The sequence below is a fragment of the Neodiprion virginianus genome, chromosome 6 (assembly GCF_021901495.1).
Source record: "Neodiprion virginianus isolate iyNeoVirg1 chromosome 6, iyNeoVirg1.1, whole genome shotgun sequence".
In the NCBI taxonomy this organism is placed as follows: domain Eukaryota; kingdom Metazoa; phylum Arthropoda; class Insecta; order Hymenoptera; family Diprionidae; genus Neodiprion; species Neodiprion virginianus.
The window spans coordinates 3,594,467-3,620,721 of NC_060882.1; the positions used below are offsets into that span (position 1 = coordinate 3,594,467).

A 26,255-nucleotide genomic window follows, 5' to 3' on the forward strand; every position below is an offset into this window, starting at 1 on the left:
GGTAGCCAAAGGTCAGGCGTCACTAACCTGATAGCCATCGATGCAGTCGCATTTACCGAGGTAGCAGGAACCCCGACCTGAACAGTCGTTCGGACAAGTGGTCGACATGTCCTCGGCCTCGGTGACGACCAGGCTGACCTTATGCGGCTGAAGCTCGTCGTTGTAGACGGAGAGGAACCAGCGACCGGTGTCCAGGAACTGAAGGAGGGTCACGTTTACCAGCATCGGTTCGACCAGCGATCGCTTTGCCAGGACGTTCCGAGTCGCTGATGGCTGTTCGGCCTGGTAAGGGTCACCCGAAACGCCCTCTTCCGATTTCATAAAGCTCACGGCGTCCGCCGGGACGATTTCTCGTTTCAGTCGATGGTCGACCCGGCCGCCCTTCACGAACTCGGCAAAGTCGTACTGCGTTACACTGGGCGCGACGTTACGCCGACCGTAGACAGCGAAGTTCGCACCCCAGGGTAACGTAAAGTTTAGACGAATAAAGGCTGGCTGTTTGTTTCGGAACTCCGAGTTCCAGAAGTGATATGGCGGTATGACGGCAGAATGAGCCACGTTATAGGCACGCAGCTCGAGGACGGCTGGCCATTGGGCGGACTGCTGGATCTGCGGGTCGCTTTGCTGGTCGCCGATGTTGTCCGCGGCACTGGAGTGCTCCGCTGTGCTCGTCGGTAGAGATTCTGCAGGGATCAGATTGACCGGGTGACAATATTGCGGTGTTCAAAATTGACCTGAGACCGCTATTCGCCAAAGTGCAATTTATCCTTTTTTTTTTAGAACACCAACGAGGATCGCAATCGAACTCTTATACGGTTTACTCGACGTTCAGTTTCAGCTGGTCGTGGTAGTTTGCTTATTCTATTACATCTACGAGTGTAGGAACACTTGATACTGCAGCTAAGCTCTTACCTTCTGTGGGAATTGGCGTCGATATCGGATCGTGCATGTGCGCGTTCTCGTGGGTAACAGCTTTTACGTCTTGCACGAGGATACAGTTGGTGCTGTCCATCGGTCGCATTGAGCTGACAGCTGGAACAGAGAAAAACGTGCATGTCGAGATCGGTCGAAGAAAAAGTTTCTCACAAGACTGACTGATCGTGAGACGAATATTGTAAGTTGGCGTCTACGGTAAAGTAAAAAGCCTCGCAAGCTTTCGACTCATTACCAAATAAATGACTGGCTCAGCAACAGACCGGTATTAATTAATCAGACGTGGCGAAGAATCAAAATTATTTTTCCCAGTATTCCGACTATCAATCTTTACCACCGAGAGCTGTAATGCGTGAGGTCAGGTATTCAGATTTTTCATGCCGATAGCGATGGCTAAGTAGTTCCGACGGGACAGGTGTGCACTCGTCACTGCGTAAAAGTCTGACGAGGGAGGTAAAGGGAAAACTTGGAGACAAATGAAGGCAAGATAAAAGTGTTGAATGACTTTGGAGGGGTGAAGAGATTAGCCTGGCAACTGATCGATGGCAGTCGGTCGGCTCTCCGGGCCGGAGCTTCGTTGCGTTGGTGTGTTCCTCGTTGCTAGGTCGGGAGTATTCCTCCAGGAAACATTGACGAGTTTTCCGGCACGGCATCGGCATCCCCTGCTACCTTCCCTCTACCCGATGAACCGTGGAACGGGGGCGAAAGAGGAGAGTTCTTGACGGATCATCGCTAATTTCGAAGGCCAATAGGGCTTTCCGGTAACCATGGGTTATTAGCCCTCTCTCACTCTCTCTCTCTCTCTCTCTCTCGGAAGCCGTTGGAGTACCGGTCGTACACACGGATCCTGAAGGATCAGGAGTACGGGAATGACCGGCGGTACATACTTCGCGTTCTTCGCCGTCAGATTTTAGTTACTCGTACATCTCCTCGATGGGGATACTAATTAGTTCGGGCTTTCTGCAGCGGAGATAAAAGGTGGGCGGAAAAGCGTGTAGTCGAGGAGAGGAATTTTTTCTTCTTTCTATCCTTATTCCTTTTTGTTTACCCCTGAAATACAATGGCGATTCGCAAAGAAGCTCGTTGATCGTCGTCGCCGTCGCCGTCGCCGTCGCCGTCGTAATCGTGCCTGCCTTTAATAATGAGAAAATTTTTAATTTTCACGAACAATTAGTCGCATCTGCGGTGTTGAGGTAATCTTTCGCTGTTAACTGTAATTATTATTCGCCGTGGTGTGGATTGGCGAGGGCAGGCTGCCGGCTGGGCGGGGGTTTGTACAATTGCGTTTGCGGTACCATCGCAATTTCAGTCGACATTAATTCAAGAGGTTACCTTCCAAGGCGTAACGGCTTCAAATTACCGGCTTCGTATTTACAGCTTACGTTGTTCTCCTGCGATATTCCAACTCCTTGTTCCTTCCAGTCCCGTATCCCTTTGCACGGTTTCTTACTCCAATTTTCTCCCCGTTTATTAGAAGGTGGATTTTCATGGCTACTACTAGGTTCTTCAGAGTCGCTGTAATCCCACATCCGGATTTATAATCCTGTCTACGTATCGGTGAGGTTTATGGTACACACCTATACAGGTACGTACTATATAATCTTGTATGTGCTACGTTGCATGGTACAAGTTTCTATACATGCACGTATTTTACCCATACACGCCAGGCGATGGTGATTTGGCCCAGAGCTTGGCAGGGGCTATTTCACCGTAGAGAAGACTTTTATATCTCTCCTCTTGATATATATCTCTAAGGGTTACATGTACCGTGTGTATTTACGCGGATATACCCACATAGGACGCGGAGGTATATCGGCGGATGGACGAAATTGAGTTGCACCGAACTGCGAACGACCTTATTTCTCGTCGATTCGCGGTTGTGGTCATCCCGGTGCGGTTGATTCTACGCGGGAAGTTGGCTGGTTAGGTTTCAACCCACGTATCGCGTATTAGGTCGTCCCAAACCCAATATATATATACATATATATGGACGGGGACAGGTCAAGTTTACATCCAAGTGCCGGAAATTTGAAACGCTTTAGCTATCTATAACGGGCAAAACGCTCGCTTATGCCTATCGAATCTTGAATGACGGACACTGACGATGGAAGAAGAGGAGGAGACATCTGGAAGCTGCCATTCTCTTCGTTCGTGGCTCTAGGTAGATGGTCAAACGAATGATCCTTGTGTAATATGTTAGAGGTCAGTTTTCTAATCGCCTGAAATTCCAATCGAAAACAGGCATTACGCGATGCAAGGACATGTCTTTTAGCGCGACCAGGATACGAGACGTATCTGGCTGTTGAACTTTTTCAATTATTTTCCCGGATATCAATGGAGGAGCTCATTTTCCGGGGTGAGTTCCTACCGCGGGGATTATTCATCGCTTAAGAGGGAAGAGGGAAGTTTATTTTCTTCTTTTTTTTGCCTTTCTTTTCCCGCCCACTTTTCCCTCACTCATCCACTCGTCCCATCCCCCCCCCCCCCCCCCCCCCCCCTTCCCCCGATTTTTTCGCATTTCATGTCGACATCTCGCCCGGGTCACAGCTCATCGAGGATAGCTCTATATGAGGAAGGTTCTACGGTATAATCTCGAGTTAAATTCTCATTTTTCACCCGCATGACGATGAGCGTATTTATTTGGCCGAATGAAAGACAAGAGGGGAGAAAAAAAAATTTGATTAATTAAAAAACGTGGAAAAATACCGCAGGAGGTGCGGGTCGAGGAGCGAAGCTCGGTGAAGTCCTTACGCGATTTTGCCTTTCCGTGAAACCCGTGCACATCTCTGTACACGGTCCTTGATTCGCGCTTGGAGAGCGGGCTTTGTTCCACTTTCAATTTCGCACCGGCTAATGCGAACGCTTCGCGGAGAACCGAATTCTGTGAGCCGAGGTAATCTGTCCGCGCGGGAAACGCAGCGGTCGTTCCGTCGTACGCATCTACTCTATACTCGTTGCCCCGTAGTTTCGGGATTTTGCAATGGAGAGCACCTCTGCTTCTCCACTCTCAGAGATCGAGCCGGACTTGTTTAGAGAAGCGAGTCTCGTCGCGGTAGGCAGATTGGATTTTCCCTCCTTCCTGCACCGCTAGTGATTTAGCGGAATGCGGAAACAACAGATGTGCAGACGCGTATCCGGAGCGGCGGTGAAGGGTCCGGATCATCGACAGGCCCGCTGTCCGTAGGTACGTTAAACCCTCGACCCTCCGTCTCTCCACTTTGCGGAGGTTGAATCACACCCTGCACCGTAATCTGGACGTCGGACGAAGGAAATATTCGTTAAAATTTTTCATGAAAAATCGTTGTTGTTGTTGGATCTTCTTTCATATTCCGCACAACGTATAATAATGTCGCTTGGCGGACTGATATTACATGCTCTTGATAATCGCAACTACCTTTGGCCCAGTTTCAATGGAATCTCTTCACCGAAACTCTGGACTTCTATAGGTATACATTCTGCGTCGCAAACTCCTGAGTTGGTTGGCAAGGGTTTGACTCGAGTCTAGCTGTCTCTCAGGCAACGTAATCCTCGTTTCAAGACAATTTAACCGACTATTGCCGGAACGGCGATTCTTTCACCGCCCCCGGCTCCCGAGTAAATCGATAGTATACGGAAGAGCAGACTGCTGTAGGGGTAGGTATGTGTAATCGGATTTCGTCGAAGAAAACGAGCGCGGACTAGTCTTTTACACCGGAAATAGCCGGCTACTCCGTGACCTGGTTTTACTTCTTATTTTTCTTCCACTCTTTTTCTGTCGAGAAAAGAAATTGTATTTATTATGTCCCTTCATCGTTTGATCGATTTTACTCTGTTTTATACTATACTGATATTGTGTTTTTGTTCGCGGTTTCCGTTCCCAAGATAACGGAGGTGTACATACGTGGATTTGAGCACTGTACGAGGAAATATGAGAAAGAACAATAATAGAAGGCTGTTTCGTTTAACTTTAACACTTTTTTAATCATCGCTAAAACTGGGGCAGAGTTTTCATTCTCCGAAGTTAGAACTAAGAAAGTTTGGCTAGCTAACCGCTACAGAAGATTTAGAACTCGGCGAGAAATTGATAAAAAATGTATATTGTATAACCTACGTAAGCTACACTGCACCGGAAAATAGGTAATAGAAATTTTGAAGTAAATCGCATTCATCAACTTGGGTGTAGATTCGTTACACCAGCCCGAATGTAGGATGAAAATGATAAAAAGTTGAGGAAAAGCGATTTCGGGCAAGGAACCTCGTTCGAGTCAAGTCGTGTAATCAATACCGTCCGCCGTTTCCTCGGTTTCCTTCTCTCGTCCTCGGGAGATCCCTAATGATCGTCACTGCGGATCGAGAGTTGGCGGGACGAAAATTCAGCCGCAATCCCTCTGAGCCATTCTTTTCCCGGAAAATCCTCCGATTCTTCGATCATTCGGCATCGGCCCCTATTTCTCCTTTAACCTTGGAGCCGATTCTTCGTTCGTCACTTGGTCAAAGAGGAACTATCAATCAGTCCCCTTATCGATACAAGATCATCCGCGGTATTGATTTCTAGATTCACGCGGTGTATATGTACGAGCGGTCAGAGAAACCGCCGTTCGCCACATCGCTTGGGAGTCAGGCACACGTGCTGCTGCTGCTGTTGCTGTTTGCCACTTCCAGCCATCCATCCTCTTGACTTTCCACAACCCCCGGATGAGAAGGCCAACCCCGTGGTGCGCCTTAACCGAATAAAGCCCACCACTCGGCGCGTATGAGCCATTAGCCGTGTATTACCACAGCTTTTCTCGCCGGCTGAGTTATAGGCCCCAAGGACCAGACCCCGCCAGCCATAATATAAAAGGTCGAGACCTACTTTGTGGCGGAAGGAAGGAAGGAAGGAAGGAAGGGTTTTGGGGCAAAAGAAATAAGACGCTCTAAAGAAGAGAGGGTGGAAATTAGAGCTCGCTACTACTTATCATTTCTTGCAGGAAAGCCTTCGAACGATTAGGAGATGAAACGGGGAGTCGACTATTTTCACGAGAACCAAATAACGAACTCGAAACTTACCCGCAAAGTAGGCGAGCATCGCTGTCAGGGCGACAGCCAGGAGTATTAACGCGATCGAGAAACACTTCCAGGAGCATCGGTGCTGGCATCTCTTGTCAATGTGGAAACGTGACGGGGAATATGGCGAGTAATGCGGAGCTGGACCAGCGCGAAGCGGGAATACCGGCATCGCCAAAGGTTGTCCCGGAGCGCCACCGTTTCCAGCGGAACCGCCGCCTCCGAGGGAGCCCACGGTGACCTGCTGCTGGGGTGGAGGGAGCCTGGAAGTAAAAAGGAGAAGAATAAATTAGATGGGTGATGCGGTTACTGGAGTCGATGGTGATCGTTTCGTTCGGTTGGCGTGAGCGACTTCTTTTTGGAAGAACCAAATGTTACGGTATGAATTTATGCTCGTGTGGAAATTCCGGACTGGAGGTTGATCGGTAAGAGGATAAGTTCCCCCCTCAGTTACGATCTTCGCGAGAGGCTAATCGAAGAGGCCGTTAAAATACGGGTTCGAGAACTGAATCTGAGGAGTGAAAATTCGCAAGGACCTTTTTTGAAGCTCGTAAGAGGAGAGGAAACTCGGATTTAATACAGTATGCAGGGATAAATATAGTTTTCCGATAATCACGTGAACCCATGAATAGCATTACCAGCTAGTACATTGCGCTGTCGAGCCGCTCGTCTTTCTCTTTCCATACCAAACCATCGCACCGTACGACGAGATAAAAATCCCGTAAGAATATAACACAGTTGACAGTTGTTCCGGTTCTCTAGAGTGAGGAGAACCACCGACTCCAGGTACCAGGATGCCGACAATGTATAGAATTACGTCAATGTTAGTTTTCCACTCGCTTTCGAGGCGCAGTACGGTTGACGTCTGCGTAACGGTTGTCGTTCCATCGCATCGGCTCGGGCACAATGAAAATTCTTATTACATATTGTGTGGGTGTACACAATGGGCGCACGTAAGAGTTTCCGTGTCGTCTTGTGCAGTACGCGCGTTATATGTATTGGTTTCGCGCAAATCAATCAATCCTCGTTGTCCCTCCTCCGCCGTTCCACTCCCCGGCTTCAGTACCACCTCAGCATCCTCCTGATGCAGATTTCCCCGGCGTTGAGGCAAATCTCCTGGGCGAATGCGACGAGCGTAATCTTCCCGGAGTACGGTACGTTAGTAGGTATATCCGCGTCGCAGCAGTTGGAGCGAAATATAATGCATCCGGCGACAGTTGCGAGAATGGGATGGAAGGAGTCGGGTATTTTTTACGGGATGAAACCGGGCTGGGTAGGCACTGGGAGAGATATGATTTGAGTTACGAAATGTCAAGGTGGGGGATGGAAGTATGATTAAGCGAGCACGAAGTTGGAGCGGGGGGAAAGGAAAAAAAAAAAAAGGAATTCCAAAAGGGTGGTTTTTCGCCAAGTTGGGTTTTCGCCTATTTCTCGCTCTTTCAGGAAAAAACTGCGAGCCAAGAAAGATCCTGTATTAAATAAATAATATTTTTCCATCACCACTGTCGCCGAGTTGAATGGGGGCTACGTTTATGGTACACTCCGAGTTCCCTGCGGAAAACTAATTTGGCAAAGGTATCGAGAGGGATTCCAGGTCGCCTGTATACATAGCTATAGTAAAAAACTTAACGAGCGAATAATGGGGTGTTTAAGATTTGGACCGTGGCCAAATTCCAACGGATTTATAGATATAACAGGCACGTGACTGGATTCGTGAAATATCATATACTCCGCAACCCTCGTCTCACACCCTGTGGTCCATCCTCTTCCTCCGTTGAATTCGCTTCACTGTATACGTACGATACATCTTTGCTAACCGTGCAGACCGGATCTAGCGGAGAGAAAGATTGAGGGAAGCGACGTATGTGAATGAAGGAAAGTGAATGTCAGCGACAGCGAACAGTATTTAACGCCGTGGAGCCGACATTTCACCGTATAGTTTGCCCAGCAAATGAGCCCAGAATGGTTTTTGGCACCAAACTCCTCACGCTCTTCCTACGTGGCTAATGTCCTTATAGCTACTCGTGGATTGTCCCGGGTCGTTGGACTTTCGAATCTCATAGGCGGTAAGTGGAAATGCGCAGTTGGTAAAAACGATCTCGAATATCGCGAAGACTCCAATTAAACTTACGACTAATTGTTGAGCTACTGTTACAACTCGTATCGCATCACTTTTTACGCTTGAACTTTTGAAGAGCGTATCTCTGGCCACTGGTAGAGTGAACATTGGAACTGTAAATTTCCGCTTTTGACAATAGACCGCATTTACTGGGCAACAAAGTATGGCTGCAGTGTGTCCATGGTATTTGGACTCTGATGGTCAGAGAGCGAACGGCAGTTATATGTACGCATCAGGAAATGGATATGAGAACATGGGAAAAGGCGGTTGAGAATTCGAATACTGACAATGTCTCGCCGTCATCGCCACGTGCACCGCTACCGATACAACGTCACAACACCACCACGCCCTACATTTCCCAGTTTCTCGGAAAACCCAGCTCGAAACGAGCTTAAGTAATCAATCACAGTCACCCTGAGAGCCGGAGAGGAGAGCTCGAGCGCAGAAGCTGTCACCGAAGGAAATCGGGATGAGAATATTCAACAAATTTCAACTACGCAGTGATGAAGGCGATCTATTCGAGAAAATTTCAATCATCTCCACCTAGAGCTCACCGTGGCGGACAATCAGTGGATGGGAATATACGTACGGTTGAAATTTATAGCTCGGGTTCAATGACTGGTGGCTCGTTGTTCAAGGAGAAGATATGCCGGATTCAGCATCGGCGCCGAGTCCAGGGTCAGTTTGTGCTCTGGCAGTGTCGACCAGCGTGTCGGTTCCGCGGATAGTTTATGTGCGTTCACTTGCCAAGCTGGGTTAATCCATTTGCAACGGTAAATCAGTTAGTTGGAATTAGGTTACGCTTCCCGATCAATAAGGCAAATTAGGTTGCCCTGGTGGTATAATTACGGGATACCAGATCGGAGGTTCACGCTACCACGAAGCTGCTCTCTGTACGTCTCTCCCTCCCTACCTCTGCAGGTGACGCTCACCCTGATGGTGGTAGGCATTCGCGGTGCCGTTTCACGAGGCTGGTCCCGCAGGATGGTACCGGACCCCGATAAGCAGAGCCTACCCAGCTCCCTGTCTTTTGATACACGCTATTTGCCTTCGACACGCACACGTGACCACGATGGTAACCTAATGCAAATTGACCGATCCCTATGTGCTGTAGTAAAAAGGTAATTGCTGTTAGAACGCTCGCGTTGGGTTCTGTTGGACCGATACACAGCGCTGAGTGCAGTCTGAGTGGATGATTGGATCAATCTCGCTGTTGCAGATACCAAACCGTGTGATCCAATTGTCACGTAACTGACGACGGATAAAACCAGACGTGATGTACGAAGATCGAAAACAGGTCGCTGTGTACAACGTAATACGAACATATACTCGAGGAGTCGTGCCATATTCCAATTCAATAAGTGGTTGAGGAAGACTCGAAAGCGAATTTATTGTCTCTTTCGACAAGGTTTTCTGCCTCGAAAGATAGACTTGGCTAGTGGACTAGAATAGGGTAGTGTGCAGTAGAGCAGCGAAGGTGTTGTTACCTCGGCTGGGGTGGATGTCTCCTGGGTGCGGACCGGAACCTCGTTAGATGGGGCAAGTAATCACGGTAATTAGAGGATGATGCCGGGTGAATCGAAGGTGGAAAGAAACGGTGCAGTCACTTCGCCGAGAGCTGCTGATCGTTACGAGTATCCAATAAACGGATATAGCCGGTAGCCGATAGTAATTTTTAATAGCATCAGCGTACCGTGACACCGGCGAAGAAACTATAGCAGCAGCGGGGTTGGATAATTCGATTTAGACGGTGAAAATAAGAGGATGAAATGGGAGGATGAGGAGGAAGAAGATGAATGTGGAAAAGGCAATCGCTTCGAATGGGAGCGGGGCGGATCTGATAAGAGTGTCGGTGCAGTGTCTTCATATTTTAGGTTGAAATCAATAGCCCCATGTGTCGGGGACTCGGAAAGAGTTACGAGGTTTCGCGTTTCAGGTAACAACCGACATGAAGCTATACTCGTCGGTATATCTGGGGGATAAATCTGTTCGAATGATGCATATGCGGAGAGGATGAAGAAGACGCAGTAGATGAGACCATAGAGCGCAGCTTGCGCCAGGCGACACACGATTCTTGGCTTTGTCAAGTACGATATGCATCGGTAACCGTGGACAATCGTAGAAAGAGTTTCAACCCGCAGTAAACGTCCTAATAAAGAATCTGATAGGGTTACGTTTCGTTTTCTCCTATTCTCTTCTCTTCGCTCGTTGTAGGTTGGCTTCCATTCCCGCCTCGCTCGTCGCTCGGCCATTCTTTCTCCCATTCAAAGGGGTGACGTACAAAGGGCCGCGTAACTCGATACACAAGCGAACACCGCACCGTTATACCGCTGGTGAGCTGAAATTGAACGTTCCACGCTTCAGGTAAAAGGTTAAGCCCCTGGGGTCGTTAGGTCGACGTAGTTCAACCGGTGCTCCGGTTCCAGATAAATCTTTGCTCGTGAACTCGGAGGAGCGTTTCTATACTTATATCTAGTTAGGTACTGTCCTTTTGCACCGTTAACGGGGAACCGACGCTGGCTGACATCCACTCCATTCCCTCTCGCCACGATCTCGCGCTTCAGACTTTTAATTATCAATTCTCTGGGCATTAATATTAATAAGGGGATTACCGTCCGCGCACCTATGACACTGGTGTGAAATGGTATCTCGCGTCGGCTCTACGTATATCCGATAGGCCAGCTTCTACGAGCAGGCAGTATAATCCTCGGTATGTAACAGAGAGCGCGCCTCATTTAACCATACTTAAAGGAAGCCTGGAGTATTACAATATTAATTGCCCGATCCATTTTCGAGTGGGTGTGTATACGTATCGCGGTTTGACAGGTATTCGAAGAGGCGGTTTAGTCAACGGTTAGATTTAATTAACGTTATCGCCTGGCATCGTAAAGGGTTTTAGTGCGATTCTATTTCGGATATTACCTATATACACCTTATAAGCTACAACCGACGCCACGGTTCGAGGGGTGGTAGTTACTTCTAATGGATCAAATGACTCGTAGAAACCTGATGTAGGTATACCTTCTGATAATTATTATTAATATGGGCTTTCGGTAAAAGCTATCTCATTTAATGCCCTTAAGCCTCGACATAACTCACCCTCGACTGTTGTATTAGATTAACGTCTCCTCGTCCCGCCTGCCTCCGTCGGTGCTATTATATTGCGAATCGATAAGAACGGGCGTTGTTGCACGTCGCGAATGCACCGTTTACGATACAACCGATAAATAGCCGGCGGTTTTAACGCACGGTCGAATGTGGGAGCTCGAAGTGTGTATAATATACGTACTTCCGATTGCCAGGTGAATGATATTAGTGTCAAGGAAGAAGGTAAATTGAATCGGATCAGCGTTGAATGGGATCGTCGGACAAGTGTCACTTGAAACTAATCTCGTTACGGTCTAAAGGTGGCAAAACGGCTACGTCGCGTGAGACCCCGGTTAAACATCTCTTCATAACGTCGAGCCGCTCACCCCGGTTGCAGGTCTTACGCCTCCTTTTGTTACCCCCACCTTGCTGTAATACGAGGCTCGTGTCAATCCTCGAATGGCTTCTATTGTCCTGGTTACACGGGGTTTGTAGCGTTAGAAAATAGCAACCCTCGGCAGGTGTGGGGACCCGAGGGAACTATGGTGGATGTCGTCTTGTTAAATCTCGTAAAATCTCTGCCCACGTTTTTCCTCCTACCCCCCTCCTCTTGCCGCTCTGCTGACTTTGAGAAATAAGTGAGAGATGAAAAAATACATCACGGAGGATGAACTTCTCCTTTCTTCCTCTCATTCTTATTCTTCCGCGTATGTGTTATACATACATGTACTACAGTATGTATGTACGTATGTACGCAGCAGGGTATGGGAAGAGTTGAAGACAATGAGGAGAAAGAAAACCAACGACGGTTAAAGTATTGTAGAGAAGACTTTTCTTCCATACTTGTGATATACATATACATATATATACACACGCATATATATATATATATATGTATGTATATAATGTGCCTTGGGCTAACAGTCAGAGCCACACTGGCCATGGTCCCCCTTCTCTGGGCTATTCCGAATCTTTATTGCCGGCGATCAGAATTGAATAATGCAGTGGTGCCGACTACATGTATGTGTATAGCTATGAAATAGTCGCGGGGAACAGACTGAAAAGCCAAGGAACTCTGACCTCTCTGCTATGTATACTTTATACGTACATACATTTCAACAACAATATCCGAGGGCGAGAAGACGCAGTTATCGATATTTGTAAGAAAAAAAAAAAAAAAAACATATATATATCAAACTGCGGGACCTTCTTCAACATTGTTTTTCTTTCTTTAATACATTGCATTCATTCCGAATACGAGGATTTTGTCTCAAGACTTCGTCAGCCATTACCCCTTTTTTCCATTAGTACAGAGGTCAGAGTGGTGATTGAAATCCATAACCCACCCAGTTATTATCTCTTATCGTTAGTTTTTATTTGCTATAACTATCACACAAATCACAGAAGATATAAAACTTGTCTTTTCGTTTCTTGCAGATACTGCGATGTTATCATTTCTCTCCAGTGCTCCAGGCGTATTATTCCCGGTCCGAACAACAGACAGAGTCGATTAATTGGTGAGTAAAAGATTCATCTTACCGACAACGCGAGGTCTCGAAACTTTTCACCTTTCATCCAATTTTCACTTGTGTACATACTTTTTATCTCGCTCATTTGGTTTCCATTTTTCCGATTATACACATTACGGAATCAGAGGTCATTACGGCTCGACAGGATGCCGCAAAGGGGAATGATTCTTGCCGTGTGTCTCGATTTTTTATTTCGAGGCCACATTTCGGCGTTGATAAAGCGGTGTAATATAAAATAGTCCCGTTCCCAGTGATATGATGTGATATATATATGTATACACACACGCATACATGTATGTGTTATATATATATATATATATATATGTTATATCCGAGAGGCTTGTACTCTGCCGAAAAGGGCGAAAAGGTGGATATATACGCCGGTCTCGAATATCACCTCAAGCTTTGCGAATTTCGCAAGCATTCGATCATCCCTCGTCGGATACGGGCGTCGCATCCCAACAATGAAGAGAAGCCGGAGGGAGAAGCCCGTCGGTTTAGACGAGGAGGATATGCGGGGGATGGAAAAGGTAAGGGCGGGGGAGAGAATATTAGGCCACGTGTGTGCCAGTAATAAGATTGCGAGCGTGAGCACAATGCAAAAACGAAAATGCGAAGATGCAACCGGCATGGCAACGCTTCCGACGCCGAGATATAGGCGAGGGGTGAGAAAACTCGGGTGTTACATCGTGTAATTTTCTCCGTTGAGTATGATACACGTAACGAAAACTTCACGTCACGTTTCTATGTGTGGGAATTGGATAACGTTGACGCTTGTATCCCCCTTCAAGCATTGCATTACGGTGATAATATTGTTTAATAATAAAATGCAGCAGCTCTGATGCGGGAGAGGAGAATTATCACCGAATGAACGAGCGAGTGACTCGGGTATTCAGGATTCTGTCACGGTATAATTATCGCGATAATGGTGATACAATCCTAGCTTCACAATCGTCCCTTTATCGTTACGCGGATGATTTTGTATTGCGATAATATACGTATTATATGTACATACCTGCAACCGATCGTTGTACAAACGATTGTATCTGAAGGCATGATTGAACGCTTCGATACTCGTATCATTCGGATATTAAATAGTTAGGTAGGTATATGACGTATATACCTGCAGCATCTGCATCGTCAGTATCGATCGTGTAATCATTAATCATCGTCGATGGGAAAGGCGAGCGAACTAATGGCTGAACACTTTCGTTTCTATTATATTTTTTCGATCTTTCGGCGGCAAGAGCTTGCTTCTCGGAAATTCGACATTCTTTAGCTTTTGACATTTTTAGCTCGGGGCCGATCTGCATGGAAAGTTTTCACTTTTACTCCGTATCCGTAATCTGGCCGAAAAATAACGGACGATATTTTACGACAAGTTAACAACGACGGGCGATGACGTTGCACGTATATTATGTATGAATTGTGTGTACGTAGGTGTGCTTCGGTGCCGAGGGCAGGTCCTGTCAGGGTCGGCTTTGACGCTTTTCGCTGCGGAAGAGAACGCTGTCTGACTCGCTATATTAGCTGCTTATATAATTACCTATCTACCCACTTTACAAACTCAGGTCAGTCTTTTCTAAGGTCTAGGTACACCGCATTCAGCGCTTCGGCCTCAAAGGGGCACGTGCATGCATGCACCTTTGAAATTTCAACCTGGAATTATTACTTACTTTCATTATTGCGAGCGGAATTTTCTTTTTTCGCTAGGCGATTATGAATTATAGAAAAAATTAGAAGAACAAATATTCGATTGTGGCTTGTTCTTTTATCCAATCGTAATTTAATAACGAATTTTTGTCACGTGCATTAAAAAAAAAAAAAAAGAAAAAGAAAAAAAAACAAGCGAAATGCATCTTCAATTGTAAAATTTGTTCCTTCGGTCGATCGTAAATACATCGATAAATAAAAGAATCGTGAAATTTGGTACAACCGATAAGATTAAAATTACTTTTCGAATGGCAGTTCGATGTGTTGAAAATTGGTTATATTTTATTTCGATTTGAGAATAATTAGAAGTAACCTCGAAGTGCAATGCGGATGTATTATCACTTAATAAAACGTCAGATTTTCACGTCGTGAAGTATGACCGTTGAATCAGAATGGGAAAAAACCTAAGCGCTGTCGGTTACAATATGTTTTCGTATTAAGAGGCTTTACGAAGTCGAAAAACAAGGAGCGTTTTGTCGAGGGTGTTTTTTTTTTTCTTTTCCATTCCCCTATAAAGCTTATACGTATATACACGTACATAAGCAGGGAAACAAGCCGCAGTTTGGTTATATAGGAGGAATGGCGAGAAGTTGAGAATCTGTCGGCGGTTGCAGATCCTCCCCCGATGCCCCATAAATCTGAAGTTTATACGCGGTATCGGTGAGGCGATATAATCCCGAAAATGAACTTCGCTTCTCAGATTTATATACATTTCGACCTCACCGGCCGTTTCGGGAAAAAGAAAGGGAGTGCAACGATTTGGGAGGGGGGGTAGTGGAAAAAAAAAAAAAAAAGAAAAACCGAGAAAGGGAGAGAAGTGCACCCCTTCATTGCGGTAACGACGCTTCGCGGATTCTCTGCCCACCGCCCCTCGTAAAAGCATTTCACCCTGCACGCGTCCTCGTCCGAAAGTAGGTATAACGGGGGGATGGACCCGAAGACCCGGTCGTCGAAACTCTATGCGGGGGTCGAGTCAACTGCAGCTCGGTAAATCTAATTCCGGGGGTTGCGATTGTCCACTGCATTATATATATGTATGTGTTTCTGTGTGTGTGTGTTTTACGCGGGGCGAGCAGTGCGGGTCCACGTGTGGAGCCACGAGGATGTCTGCACCGTTTCCATCCTCTTCGGACTCCGTCTCCGTCTCCGACGCCCCGGCTCATCGTCTCGGAATAGACGGAGGGTGAGGTGAGGTCGTCCCAGCGTTTCACCGTCTCAGCGTCTCGGCGTTGACGAAGTTTCTTTTCGCAATTTCATTGAGAACCGCGCACCCACCACCGTTGCGCCACCTCTATTGCCGAGCGGATGCGAAGACGACGAAGATCTGGCACGGCGTGGCGGAAAGCTCTTATATTTAGACCGTTTGCTTTTCTGTTTTCTGTCCTCCGGCACTTGGCATTTCTATATTTACTCGCACCGAGGTGCAGGGTTGCTTGTGTAGCACGCAGGGGTTACCGTCGTTACAGCATTAAACCGAGGAACGACGCATTCACCGCACACCCCTGGCTCTTCAGGACGCTGTTGGCCGCGGAGAGGAAAAAAGAGAGAGATAGAGAGGGAGAGAGGGAGAGAGGGAGAGAGAGAGAGAGGGACGGTTAATTCCACCCGAGAAATGCCATCGAACCGACCCCCCCTCCGTTCGACCACCCTTCTCCGCCATAGGTGGCCATGCCTGTCAAATTCTCTTGACAGGACCACGGACGACACCTAATTAGTTTGCCCCTCGACGATCCGCCTGTCTGCGCATATTGTATTTAATTGTAAACCTGCTGCTGATGCTGTCGCTGCTATACCCATGTATATATGTACGATGATGTAAAGCGCGTGCGCAGGCATACGGAATCTCTATCCCCCTACAGATCAATCCAGATGCATATCTTCACGTGTGAATGTACATGCGACGCGAATAAAGCTTGTCATTATCAGGATCTGAAAATTGTGACCTCTAGATCAATGTTTTTGATAAAGCGTTCGGTGATTCTTTTTTATTTTTTATTTTTTTTTTTTTTATTTATTTCTGGAAGTTAACATGCTTATGACTCTGAAGCGATTTTTTAACGATGGAATGATTGGAGTAGAATAGAATTTTAGTTTCAAAAACAATTGTTTTTTAAACCATTGAAGCGATGTTGAATTATTTAACCTCAAGATCAGTCTGAAAGCTTTTGAAATGTGAAAAAAAGAAATATGAAAAAGTTGTACGAAAATCGTTTAACGTGACGGATGATTTTTCTCAACAAAAAAAATACCACTGACGTTATATTGTAACAAATTCACCTGCAACAGCAACAGTAGCAGCATTGTGTACACTAGATAAAAATATCTACTTGGTTGGCGATATATCACCGGAATCCGTGGAATTTTCACTCTTGTAGAAGGTATCATCGCATTATATTATGTATGAATGTGTATGGGAGAGAAGAGAGACGAAGAGGGAGAGAGAGAGAGCGAGGGAAAGAAAAAAAAAATAAAGGTTACATATGTATATGTATATATGTATACATGTGTGTGTGTGTGTATATTTTATATATATATATATGTATAAAGGGGCAATTTATCGTTGTCAACGTGTATTCTTTGCGAGGAGGAGAGAGAAGAGCTTCTTGTTTCATAGATCCCCGGACCTTTTATCCGCGTTACGTATAGATCGTCGCTTCGCCCGCGGCGCGGCGGTTGCAGCGTCAGAAGGAAAAAGGCCGGAAAATAGCGAGGGTAGGTACGAAACCACTTGGTACGTTGGTGTATGTCATTTGTACTCGTAGGAGACGTGCATCCCGCTTAATTTTAACTCTTCTCGCGGTTGAAAAATGAATGAACCACTTCGCGCTTGACTTGTTCGCGTCGCTCGGTCTTCTTCCTCCGGGTATCGCTATGTAGCACCTCTGGTATAATCTCGACGAATGAGAGAGAGAGCGAGAGAGAGAGAGAGAGAGAAAAAAAGAGGACCGACGTATTTTTACGTATCAGCTCTCCGATAGCTTTGACCTGCGTACAGAAAGTTTCGAATTTTTACCATCGCACCCTTTGAAACATCATAGCCGTGATATCTGCAGGCTTTGCGGTTATCGATATTATACGCCGCGAGAAACAAAAAAAATTGAAAAAAAAACGATGTAAAAAAAAAAAACAACAAAAAAAAATCCCGGTGTCTAGTTCGGTTTATATCAGCGCGGTAAAAAAACGCGCGAGGATTCATCACTTCTGCTCGAAACCGGACGCAATAATTCTCCCTGCTGATCGTTTTATAAGCTTATAAATTACCAGGTTAGTTCCTCCGCTGATTTATCGGCACGAATCACCACTGATCACCCGGTTCAACGGTTGTGTATTAATTCCTCCGGTCAATCTTTCAGTCTCGCTTCTTTGATCCCGCATGAATTTAGGTACACCTAATCACGGCTTACGATCCCTTGCCTCCGGTTAACTACATCGGTCCGAATTTTCAATCTGTCTACAAAAAAGAGTTCTTCTCGTTAAGCCGATTCAAATGCTGCGTTTCGCGTCACCTTACCGATTCTCCAGAGAACGAGGTTCAAAACGGCGCACCTAATCCGACCTGGCCGTAGGTACAACGGGCTCAACCGGAAGTACTATTTCAGCGTAATTGCGGGCGCACCCGCCCTCTCTCGTCTCGGCTAACTAGGTAGCCAGTAGTTCAAACTCTGAGAAGCCGCATGCACGCGGGGATCTGAAGCCAGATGGTTATAAATATTTCTCCAACTTGAATTTTCGAGAAACTTATCCTGTTGCGGCTGAGCTTTTTTTGTTTTGTGCTTTTCGAATTCTTACTCGGTCTCTGGATTTTGCAACGACGCGTTGGGTGCATGTATACAAGTCACGAGACTCGACTTGAAACGAGCCGGCATAAGTTCGCCGACAGGAAGAGGACCGGCAGGTTTCCTTGAGGATAGTAATCGATCTTCCGTACCGACTCGAGTCTGCTCGCGGTATCGACAAATTACACGGTGAGACACGGTCAGAGCCGACTGACGTCGACGACGGACACATCCGAGTCGTTAGTGCGGAGCGTCGATCCGTCACGCTTCTTCGCCTCGTCCAACCGGCCAGGCGTCCTTTTTTTCGGTGTAATGAATTTTCCTTTGCCACGCGAGAACGCCGCTCTTCGGCTTTAGGAAAAACGTCGAGATACTTTGCATTATTTTCCTCGGTCTTCTTATCGCGTGTCGTTAAAATTTTTACCACCAAGTGTTTGTCGTCGCTAATCGTTTGCCTGGAACGATTGAAAAGGGACGAAGGGACACGCCGAGCTTACACGAGAAGAACGAAAATAATTCTGGAGCCATCTGGCCCCGCGAAGACATGACGGATTGCGGCAAGTTTGAGAAAAGGCCCGTTGCAGCTTCGAGTTTCCCTGCGGTGCTTGAAACGGGATGGTATAAAGAGAACACCCTTAAGACACCCGGAAGGCGTGTATGTGTATATTTACAAACTGCGAGGGTTGCCAACTGGGGACGAAAGGAAGAGGATTTAAAGAAGAAACACGTGGAAATCCTCGTCCTTTTCGAAGGTTGTGAACGAGTCGGTTCTCACGAAACGGTCACTTCACCCTGAGGGCGTCGCTGAACTGCGCAGGCCGAGTCGAAAGGTCAGAAGCGTGTTTTAAGGGCGCCGCCGTTCATCGTGTCTCGTATTTCGACACCCCCGACATTCGATACAGGAGCGAGGAAAATTCGAAGAGAGATCCGGAAGTCGGGTTTACAAAGCTTCGTTTTGGCATCGACGTCATCATCGTATCTGTCCGATCGGCGTTCTTTTCACGGCGTTAATCAAACGACGAGGAGAAGACCGGACAATGCGGCCAAGGATGATAAGCGGTTCGAAAGAGAAGAAAGAGCGACGATTCTCTAGTCGCTTATCTCGTCGCCGCAGGGAATTGGCGTATAGGTACAGCGAAACGGGGCGTGTACAGCACACCCTGCTCCGGAAGAAGGTCGGAGGAGGGAGAGGCTTCTTTTTCCTTACACATTTTCATTCCCTCGCAGGGATTTCGAAGAAAGAATTCCACCCGAGTGATCATACGAAGAGTCTCTCTCTCTCTCGCTCTCTCGCTTTCTATGGTTGGACAATACGTCGAGGGAAAGAAGGAGTGCGAGAGAATAAGAGGATAGATAAAATGATATAAGCCAAGATTTAGATAAGGATCTCCGTTCGAACGGGCCTAAATTGATGCGGTACGTTCGGGGGGACTTCTAATTATAATCTTGATGGAGATGGGTTTCGGAAACAGCTGATTACGTGTCCGTTTTATGTATCGCCGCGGTGCGTCGTTCGAATCTAACTTTTCCAAGGCACGCCTATCTACAGACGCCGTACAGACCTATGCGTACTCCTTGTTCACCCGTAACCTACTGCACCCGATGCGATGAATAACAATATATCCATGGTACAGGGATTCACACAGCCGAAACGTGCTTGTCGAGTGACTATCTAATTAAGATTTTAATGAAGATGTACAGCGGTAAAGCCCGACGGATGAACCGGCAGACTCTCCGCGTGCATGTCGGGATCCAGTAACGATGAAACCTACGGTATCAAACATGACGTGCCCCGCTCGAGTGCCCGCCTAAATACTGTAATCTCCTCTTTCAGCTACCAGCAACGACGCAACCTCCCCGTGCAAAATCTATATAAGTTACTCGGCAGCCATTCAAGCGGTAATGATTTCCGAGGCGAGTTACATATGCGCATAATCACACCAATCTCCATTTATATACATATATATATTGCGGCAACACTGCACAAGTGGTCCTGTGTCTATAATACTCGTATACCTACACAACCGATACGGCCACGTGTACGTTACTCACAATTAGAGAGGCGCGCATCAGTTCCAAGGTTCATTAATTTGTATTTTCATACCCAACAAAACTAACTGCATTATCCATTCGTCCCTTCATGGATATCTGGGGAGCCTGCATGCACCCCACGGTTTTCCCTCCTAACCTTCAAAAGAATTTCATAAAGCATAGTTCGGTGGCTCGGGTTAGGGAGGATTTTTTCAATAGCTCAACTTCGCGTTGCTATGTAATGCTCTCCTCCTGTCTACAATAGATGCGGCTTCTGCCACTGCTGCTGCTCTATACTCGTTCGAAGTGCTCACGGGTACGTAGACTGGCTGTTCATCAATTGGAGAAGGGGGCTCTCTAACTCTATACATATATGTGATACAAATACGTAACCTCGGGCGTACGTATACAGGGTGGCGAAGTATTCCTGGATCAAATTTCCCCGCGTAAAAACTCCTCTTCCGAACAAACTTTAGCGAAGAGGTGTATTTTATACCGTAGCCCAAAGTATTGCCGCGCTGCAATTGCAACTGAAAAGTTTTTTTCGTACAGACAATATGAAATCAGGTCAGGATCCGATCCGTATAATAAGGATGTAGCCATAGTATAAGGGATAGGATTTCTGAGAGGTCGTTTCTCATACGCGTATAAACGATGTATGGTATTGGTAATATTCAGTACAAAGAGGGCCTAGTCCACACATCTGGTAGGTTGCAGCACTGTAAGCACCGTGTTCAAATACCCGTGAAGACCCCGCTTAAACGGTAACAATGCATCGATGAATGCGACGGTTAACTAGCCGCCTGCATACACCGCCGTTGCCACATACCGTGTAAGACACGTATAGTGTACGATGTACACACGTTGCGCCGTGTTATAGGAAGACCGACATCATGCAGCGGCGTCGCGACGCCTGCAACGTGTGTTGTTACCACGTAGCAAACGCAGTCAGTTACACGCTGTGCCGAGTATCGTACGAATTGCATTGTGCCCACAGTGGGCGACTCTCTCTCTCTCTCTCTCTCTCTCTCTCTCTCTCTCTCTCTCTCTCTCTCTCTTCGGCAATGGTGAGGGTGTCGGTCCATGGCGACGTCTAAAAGGATATTGATGTATTGCCCGGTTGATTGGCCCTCCCGGATAACGCGAAGGTTAAATTCAATCGTAGCTACGAAACTAGGTGGTTCAGTTGTGCGGTAAGTAGGTATGCCACGTTATTTTGTTGCAACACGCCCGCGGTTTGTCACCGTGAAATTGAGAGAGTCAATGGGTTTTATTTTATCCTCTTAACCCCTTTTCTAATATCCTTTGTCGCTGAACCCACCCGTTTCCGAATTTATTTTTTTCTACCTGGACCGTTAGCCGCCTGTACAAATGTTGATCCTTGCTGTTTGCTTTTTGCAGTTTTCCAACAGCTGCGAATCGCTACAAGGGGCGAAATGTGATTCTATTCTGAATTTGTTGGTATACTTTTTTTTTTTTTGCGTATCTAATCTACCAATGGGAAGTACAAGTTTAATTCTCTCGAGCGTGGGACGTCCGAGATTAATGAGCGAATGATCGGAGGCAGTTCTTCTCTTTTCCATCTGTGCTACCTTTCTCTCTTACTCTCTCTCTCTCTCTCTCTCTCTCTCTCTCTCTCTCTCACTCGAGTTGGTATCTAGTAGGACAAAAATTAATTGTATCAAGAGAAATGCACTTAACTAATTGCTCCTTGTTGGTAAACGACGGTGTTGTATATCCGGGAATGATCAAGCTCCGTGGTACATCTTTCTCCGTCTCTTCTACGGACCCCGGGGGGTTTCTAAGGGAGATCAACTCCACTCTAAAAGCGTACGTATATAGAGATACGTGTTGCGCAACGGCTAGATAAATTGAACGAGCTCATACTACACAGTTTCAATTAAGCGATTGACGATAACAGTTTCGTTAAGGATCACCGCCGTTCTATGGGGGAAAAAGTATCGTACGTGCGCTTAATCATCGCCACGGAATAAATTTCGGGGGCATTAGTTATACGACTTGGTGCGACATTGCGGCTCTTGTATTTCGGTGTCACGAAACAATCTTATCATTCACGTTGGCTACACGCATTAGAGTCACTTCACGATACTCGTTTATTCGGCTTCGGACTAGCTACAAATGCATCGCTGTGTGTCTGTACGTGTGTCACATACATGTACGAAGTTTACCGTAGTGCAGCACGTAGTGCATACGAACCGCGGTGGAGCTGCGAGGTGACACGGAGTCAGTAAATATGTTCACGGTCGTGAGAGTGAAGTTAGTAAGGTTACCGTAACGTTTCATGATTAGAAAAAAACCACGACAAACAAAATATGCTCATATTTTGCAAAGTCATTCTAAAATCGCGCGATAATGATTTTTTCCTGATATTTCCTTATAGACAGAAGTATTTGTACGATTTTATCTCGTTGCAAAAGGGGAAATTGGGAACCATATCATAATCACACGGCGGTAATTAACTTCTGTACAATCATCGAGCGCTGAAGGACGTCGACCGCGAACCTAAGCCAGAGGGATACTTTCTGGTCACGTTTTTCGCCCTCTTTCGAAACTCTTTCGTTTTTACCCCCGAGTCGTGATCTCACCGACCTACCTGCACGCCCACCTCGTAATCGGACCAACACCTATAAAGGTTATTTAGGGCCTTACCGCGCAATTAAGTCAAGGCGTGGGACATAATATCGGGCCTGAGTTATTGGGCCATAAATTTATCGTAGGCCCTGAGCGTGAACTTGTCCAACGACAATGGAGACCATTGTGCTCTTACTGCTGCTGCTGCCGTTGATGGTGGTGATGGTGGTGATGGTGGTGATGGTGTAGGAGGACGCGGAGTTTCGGAAGGAACAGTACCTACGTACTTTCCGAATATCGCCGCGTTTACGTGTGGGAATTTACGTGGGTGGTTGTGAATGGGTAGTAGGTACGGTATGCCAGGGTATACACGGATCGGCTAGCAGTTGACGCGGCAGTGCTTTTATCATGCGAACCTTTCACGATTTTCCACTTTCAGCCTCGAGATTCACACGCACTTGTCAATTAATCTCTTTGTGTCCGTGTAAGCGCGTTTGTAACAGACAGATACGCGGATACCGTGTCTACGTATAATGTGGAAGTCGAGATCGGACGTCGGGGATATTGGATGGTTCATTGTGTTAGGGAATTGTCGATGGGCGTTCGGCTGGAAGAAAATATCGATGCGAAATTGGAACGACGCAGGAACCGAACGCTTTCGTCATCGACAGTTCGTACCAACAAATCCTCCTCTTCGCTCTTGCGGGGGTTAAACGTTGAAAACAAATCTAATGCATGGAATGGTCACGCCGTTAGATTCGTAAAATCAAATTACACATCGTTGGGTGTAAAATTGCGGATGCCAGGAGTGAACGATGTTAGGGTTTCGCAGGAGCGAGTGATTGTACTGTGTCGACGTTGCGAAGATTTAACTTTGTTTCGTTGAAAATGAAAGGATTTTTTTCGTGACTCTTCGAGACATTGAATAATAAATTTTATACCTTGCCGAGACATTCTTCAGAAATATGTATAATTCAACAGGCTCTCACCGTTGACTGCATCTTTATTTTAAAATGAAGAGTCGCTTCGAGTACAATTCATGTATCATGTTTTTTTTTTTTTATACGCTGCCTAATGTGAATTTGACAATTTGTATAACAGTACCTTTTGTAACCCCGAATGATTTACCGTCTAATTTACCATGAAATATCTTTCTTTTTTCTTCCGTTTCATTCCTCCGCGGTCTTGTTCGATGCCCGAGGCTTTTCGCCGAGCTGGCACGCTGTTATCTCGTTTTAATACGTACAGATCTTGTACGTCGTTTGAATTAAATATTTAAAATTAGTCGAATTTCTCAACGTACGTTCTCCTCCTTCGTGTCTCTTTTTTTATCCCCCCCCCCCCCCCCCATTCGACAAGACATATAAGCGACTCAATGCCCCGGGGCACAGAGTGCGAGGGGAAGAGGGAGTGCCGTTTATTTTGTCTCAACTCTCGTCCTCCTCGTCCTCGTCGCAGCAGCGCTCCTGGCGTCTCTCTGGCAAATATGACGTCGTGGTCGGGATCGATGGCCCATCCGCAGACCTGCAAGGGGAGCTTTCCACCAAACGGAGGGTCGCGTCCCGTTCGCCGTGAAGCCTTGCAGGCCTTCCTGAGTCCTTATTATCCGGAGATGACGGGCATTCTTACCTACGCAAATATACGTAGTACATACATACATACATGCATACATCCTCACTGTACGCGTGTCTGTATACTCGACATGTACGGGGTGCTTCTGAGCAAGCATGGAAACGAGTATCGGGTCGAGCTACCAGTCAACTTTCCCCGCCTTACCGACGACGCCGAGAATACGGAATGGTTTGAATATGTTTTTTTTTCTTTTGTTACCCCGATTTTGAGAAGGTGCAAATCTTTTCATGTATGATTTTAACGCGTTTGACCAGCGTTTTTCCAATCTTCTTAATCCTCTTCTTGGGGGTGCTCGACGACTCTGTTCAATTTGCGAGATGTGATCTGATACGTCTTTAGATTTCTATGGGGACGTCTGCGGGCGAACTTGTAATTACTTTGGGCCCGAGGTACCGGAGAAGTTGACGTTTTATTTTATTCGGGGATTGACACGGATATCGACAGATGTAGTAACGCAGACTCCGCGAGTCTTGGTCTACGTCGTCTCTGCGGCACACGCGTCATCCGAAACGCCAACCTTCATTCCCGATCTTCGATTCATGGATTGCGACTTTCTGTCCACGTCCTCCTTTTCTCTCTCCCTCTTTCTCTTTGAACGATTCCTGGAAAATGTGATTGCTGGACACCCCTGGAAATCCATTACCGAAACTCCTTTGCCAAGCGACAGCTTCGGGTTCTCAGCTCTTTTATTCTACTTTGGTTCACTTCTATCGAAAGTCAGTATCGAACATGAACCATACAGGTATGTTGTGTCACCTTGCGAGGTTCAATTTCGAAAAATTTAATCAGAATTTGATAAAAATCGGAAGTTGCGTGAGCCAGATTGGGGAAGAAATGTTTTCAGGATCTCGTCAGCCGTTCCCTAATATTTATAGGCAAGAGTTTCTCGACGGCCTCGGTTTGTCTTTGGAATACGAAAAACGAAAGGGGCTGCAAAGCGAGGAGTGACAGGGCAAGAGACTGCAAGAGAAATGAGAGGAAGTTTATGCGCGGCCAATTACCGGGGGGAGCTGAGTCCCTGAGAGGAAGAGAAGGCGAGAAAGATTGATAGAGATAGAGAAAGAGAAAGAGAGAGTGGAGCCGGAGCAGTAAAATCTGCAACTGTTTTGACGCATCCCCGCGATTCACAGCGGGAAACTTTGTATGCCGGAAGAAGCTGCGGGAGGGTCGTGACGCCTTCCTAATGACGGTATTACATTTATTTATGGGCAACGCAGCCTCAGTTTTCCAGATTTCGGCAAGGTGTCGGTTTATATACCCGAGGGAAGGATGGAAGCTGAGGAGCAGAGAGCCCGGAGATTTTCGTTCGAAACTCGAGCTTGATAGATTTATTTTCACAAGCTGGGTAAAATCCTCAACGAGCAGGGCTGCATGCAGGGGAGAGAAGGATGAAACGGGGTGCAGCGCGAATTTTTAACGGGTCGAGAAAGACGCTTAAAACGATTCGGGGATCGGTATCTGGTGAATGTGAAACTGGAGACGAAGGGACCGTAAGAAACAATCTTCTCGAAAAATTTGTACTATCTCTCGGTCTACGAATACCAGCGCACTGTTGATTAATTAACTCCGGTATATGGTATACGTATACGTACCTATATAGTATAACAAGTATTATTTTTATAACGTTTGAAGGAGAATTTATCTCCTTAATTGAATGAATAGAACCCTGCAGTTATAAGATATGAAGTGGAATAGATTGGCACCAAGGGGGACTGAGACCGCTTGTTATTATTCGGGGCAAAGCTTGTTTTATAAATTACGTTTAATCGTAAGTAACTACGCCTGACAACCTCCGCATACCCACATGCATAGTCATCA

The 26,255-nt window shown here is 46.5% G+C and overlaps 2 protein-coding genes across 10 annotated transcripts in view; one reads left to right on the plus strand and one right to left on the minus strand.

Moving 5' to 3' along the window:
- Positions 1-26,255, minus strand: part of LOC124306788 (teneurin-a) — a 489,347-nt gene that overhangs the window by 21,579 nt on the left and 441,513 nt on the right. For all 8 annotated transcript variants that reach the window (XM_046767795.1, XM_046767801.1, XM_046767797.1 and 5 more), the window contains 3 exons: positions 5,962-6,221; positions 913-1,032; positions 28-683 (listed from right to left, as the gene is read on the minus strand). In XM_046767795.1, the coding sequence (XP_046623751.1) occupies positions 28-683; positions 913-1,032; positions 5,962-6,221 (1,036 nt within the window). The remainder of the gene's footprint in view (positions 1-27; positions 684-912; positions 1,033-5,961; positions 6,222-26,255) is intronic.
- The window catches only part of LOC124306797 (uncharacterized), a 156,293-nt gene continuing 151,291 nt past the window's right edge, over positions 21,254-26,255 (plus strand). Inside the window, exon 1 of one of the 2 annotated variants that reach the window (XM_046767823.1) lies at positions 21,254-21,406. In XM_046767823.1, the coding sequence (XP_046623779.1) occupies positions 21,297-21,406 (110 nt within the window). In that variant the 5' untranslated portion in view covers positions 21,254-21,296. The remainder of the gene's footprint in view (positions 21,407-26,255) is intronic. The other variant, XR_006908685.1, reaches the window with a different exon arrangement.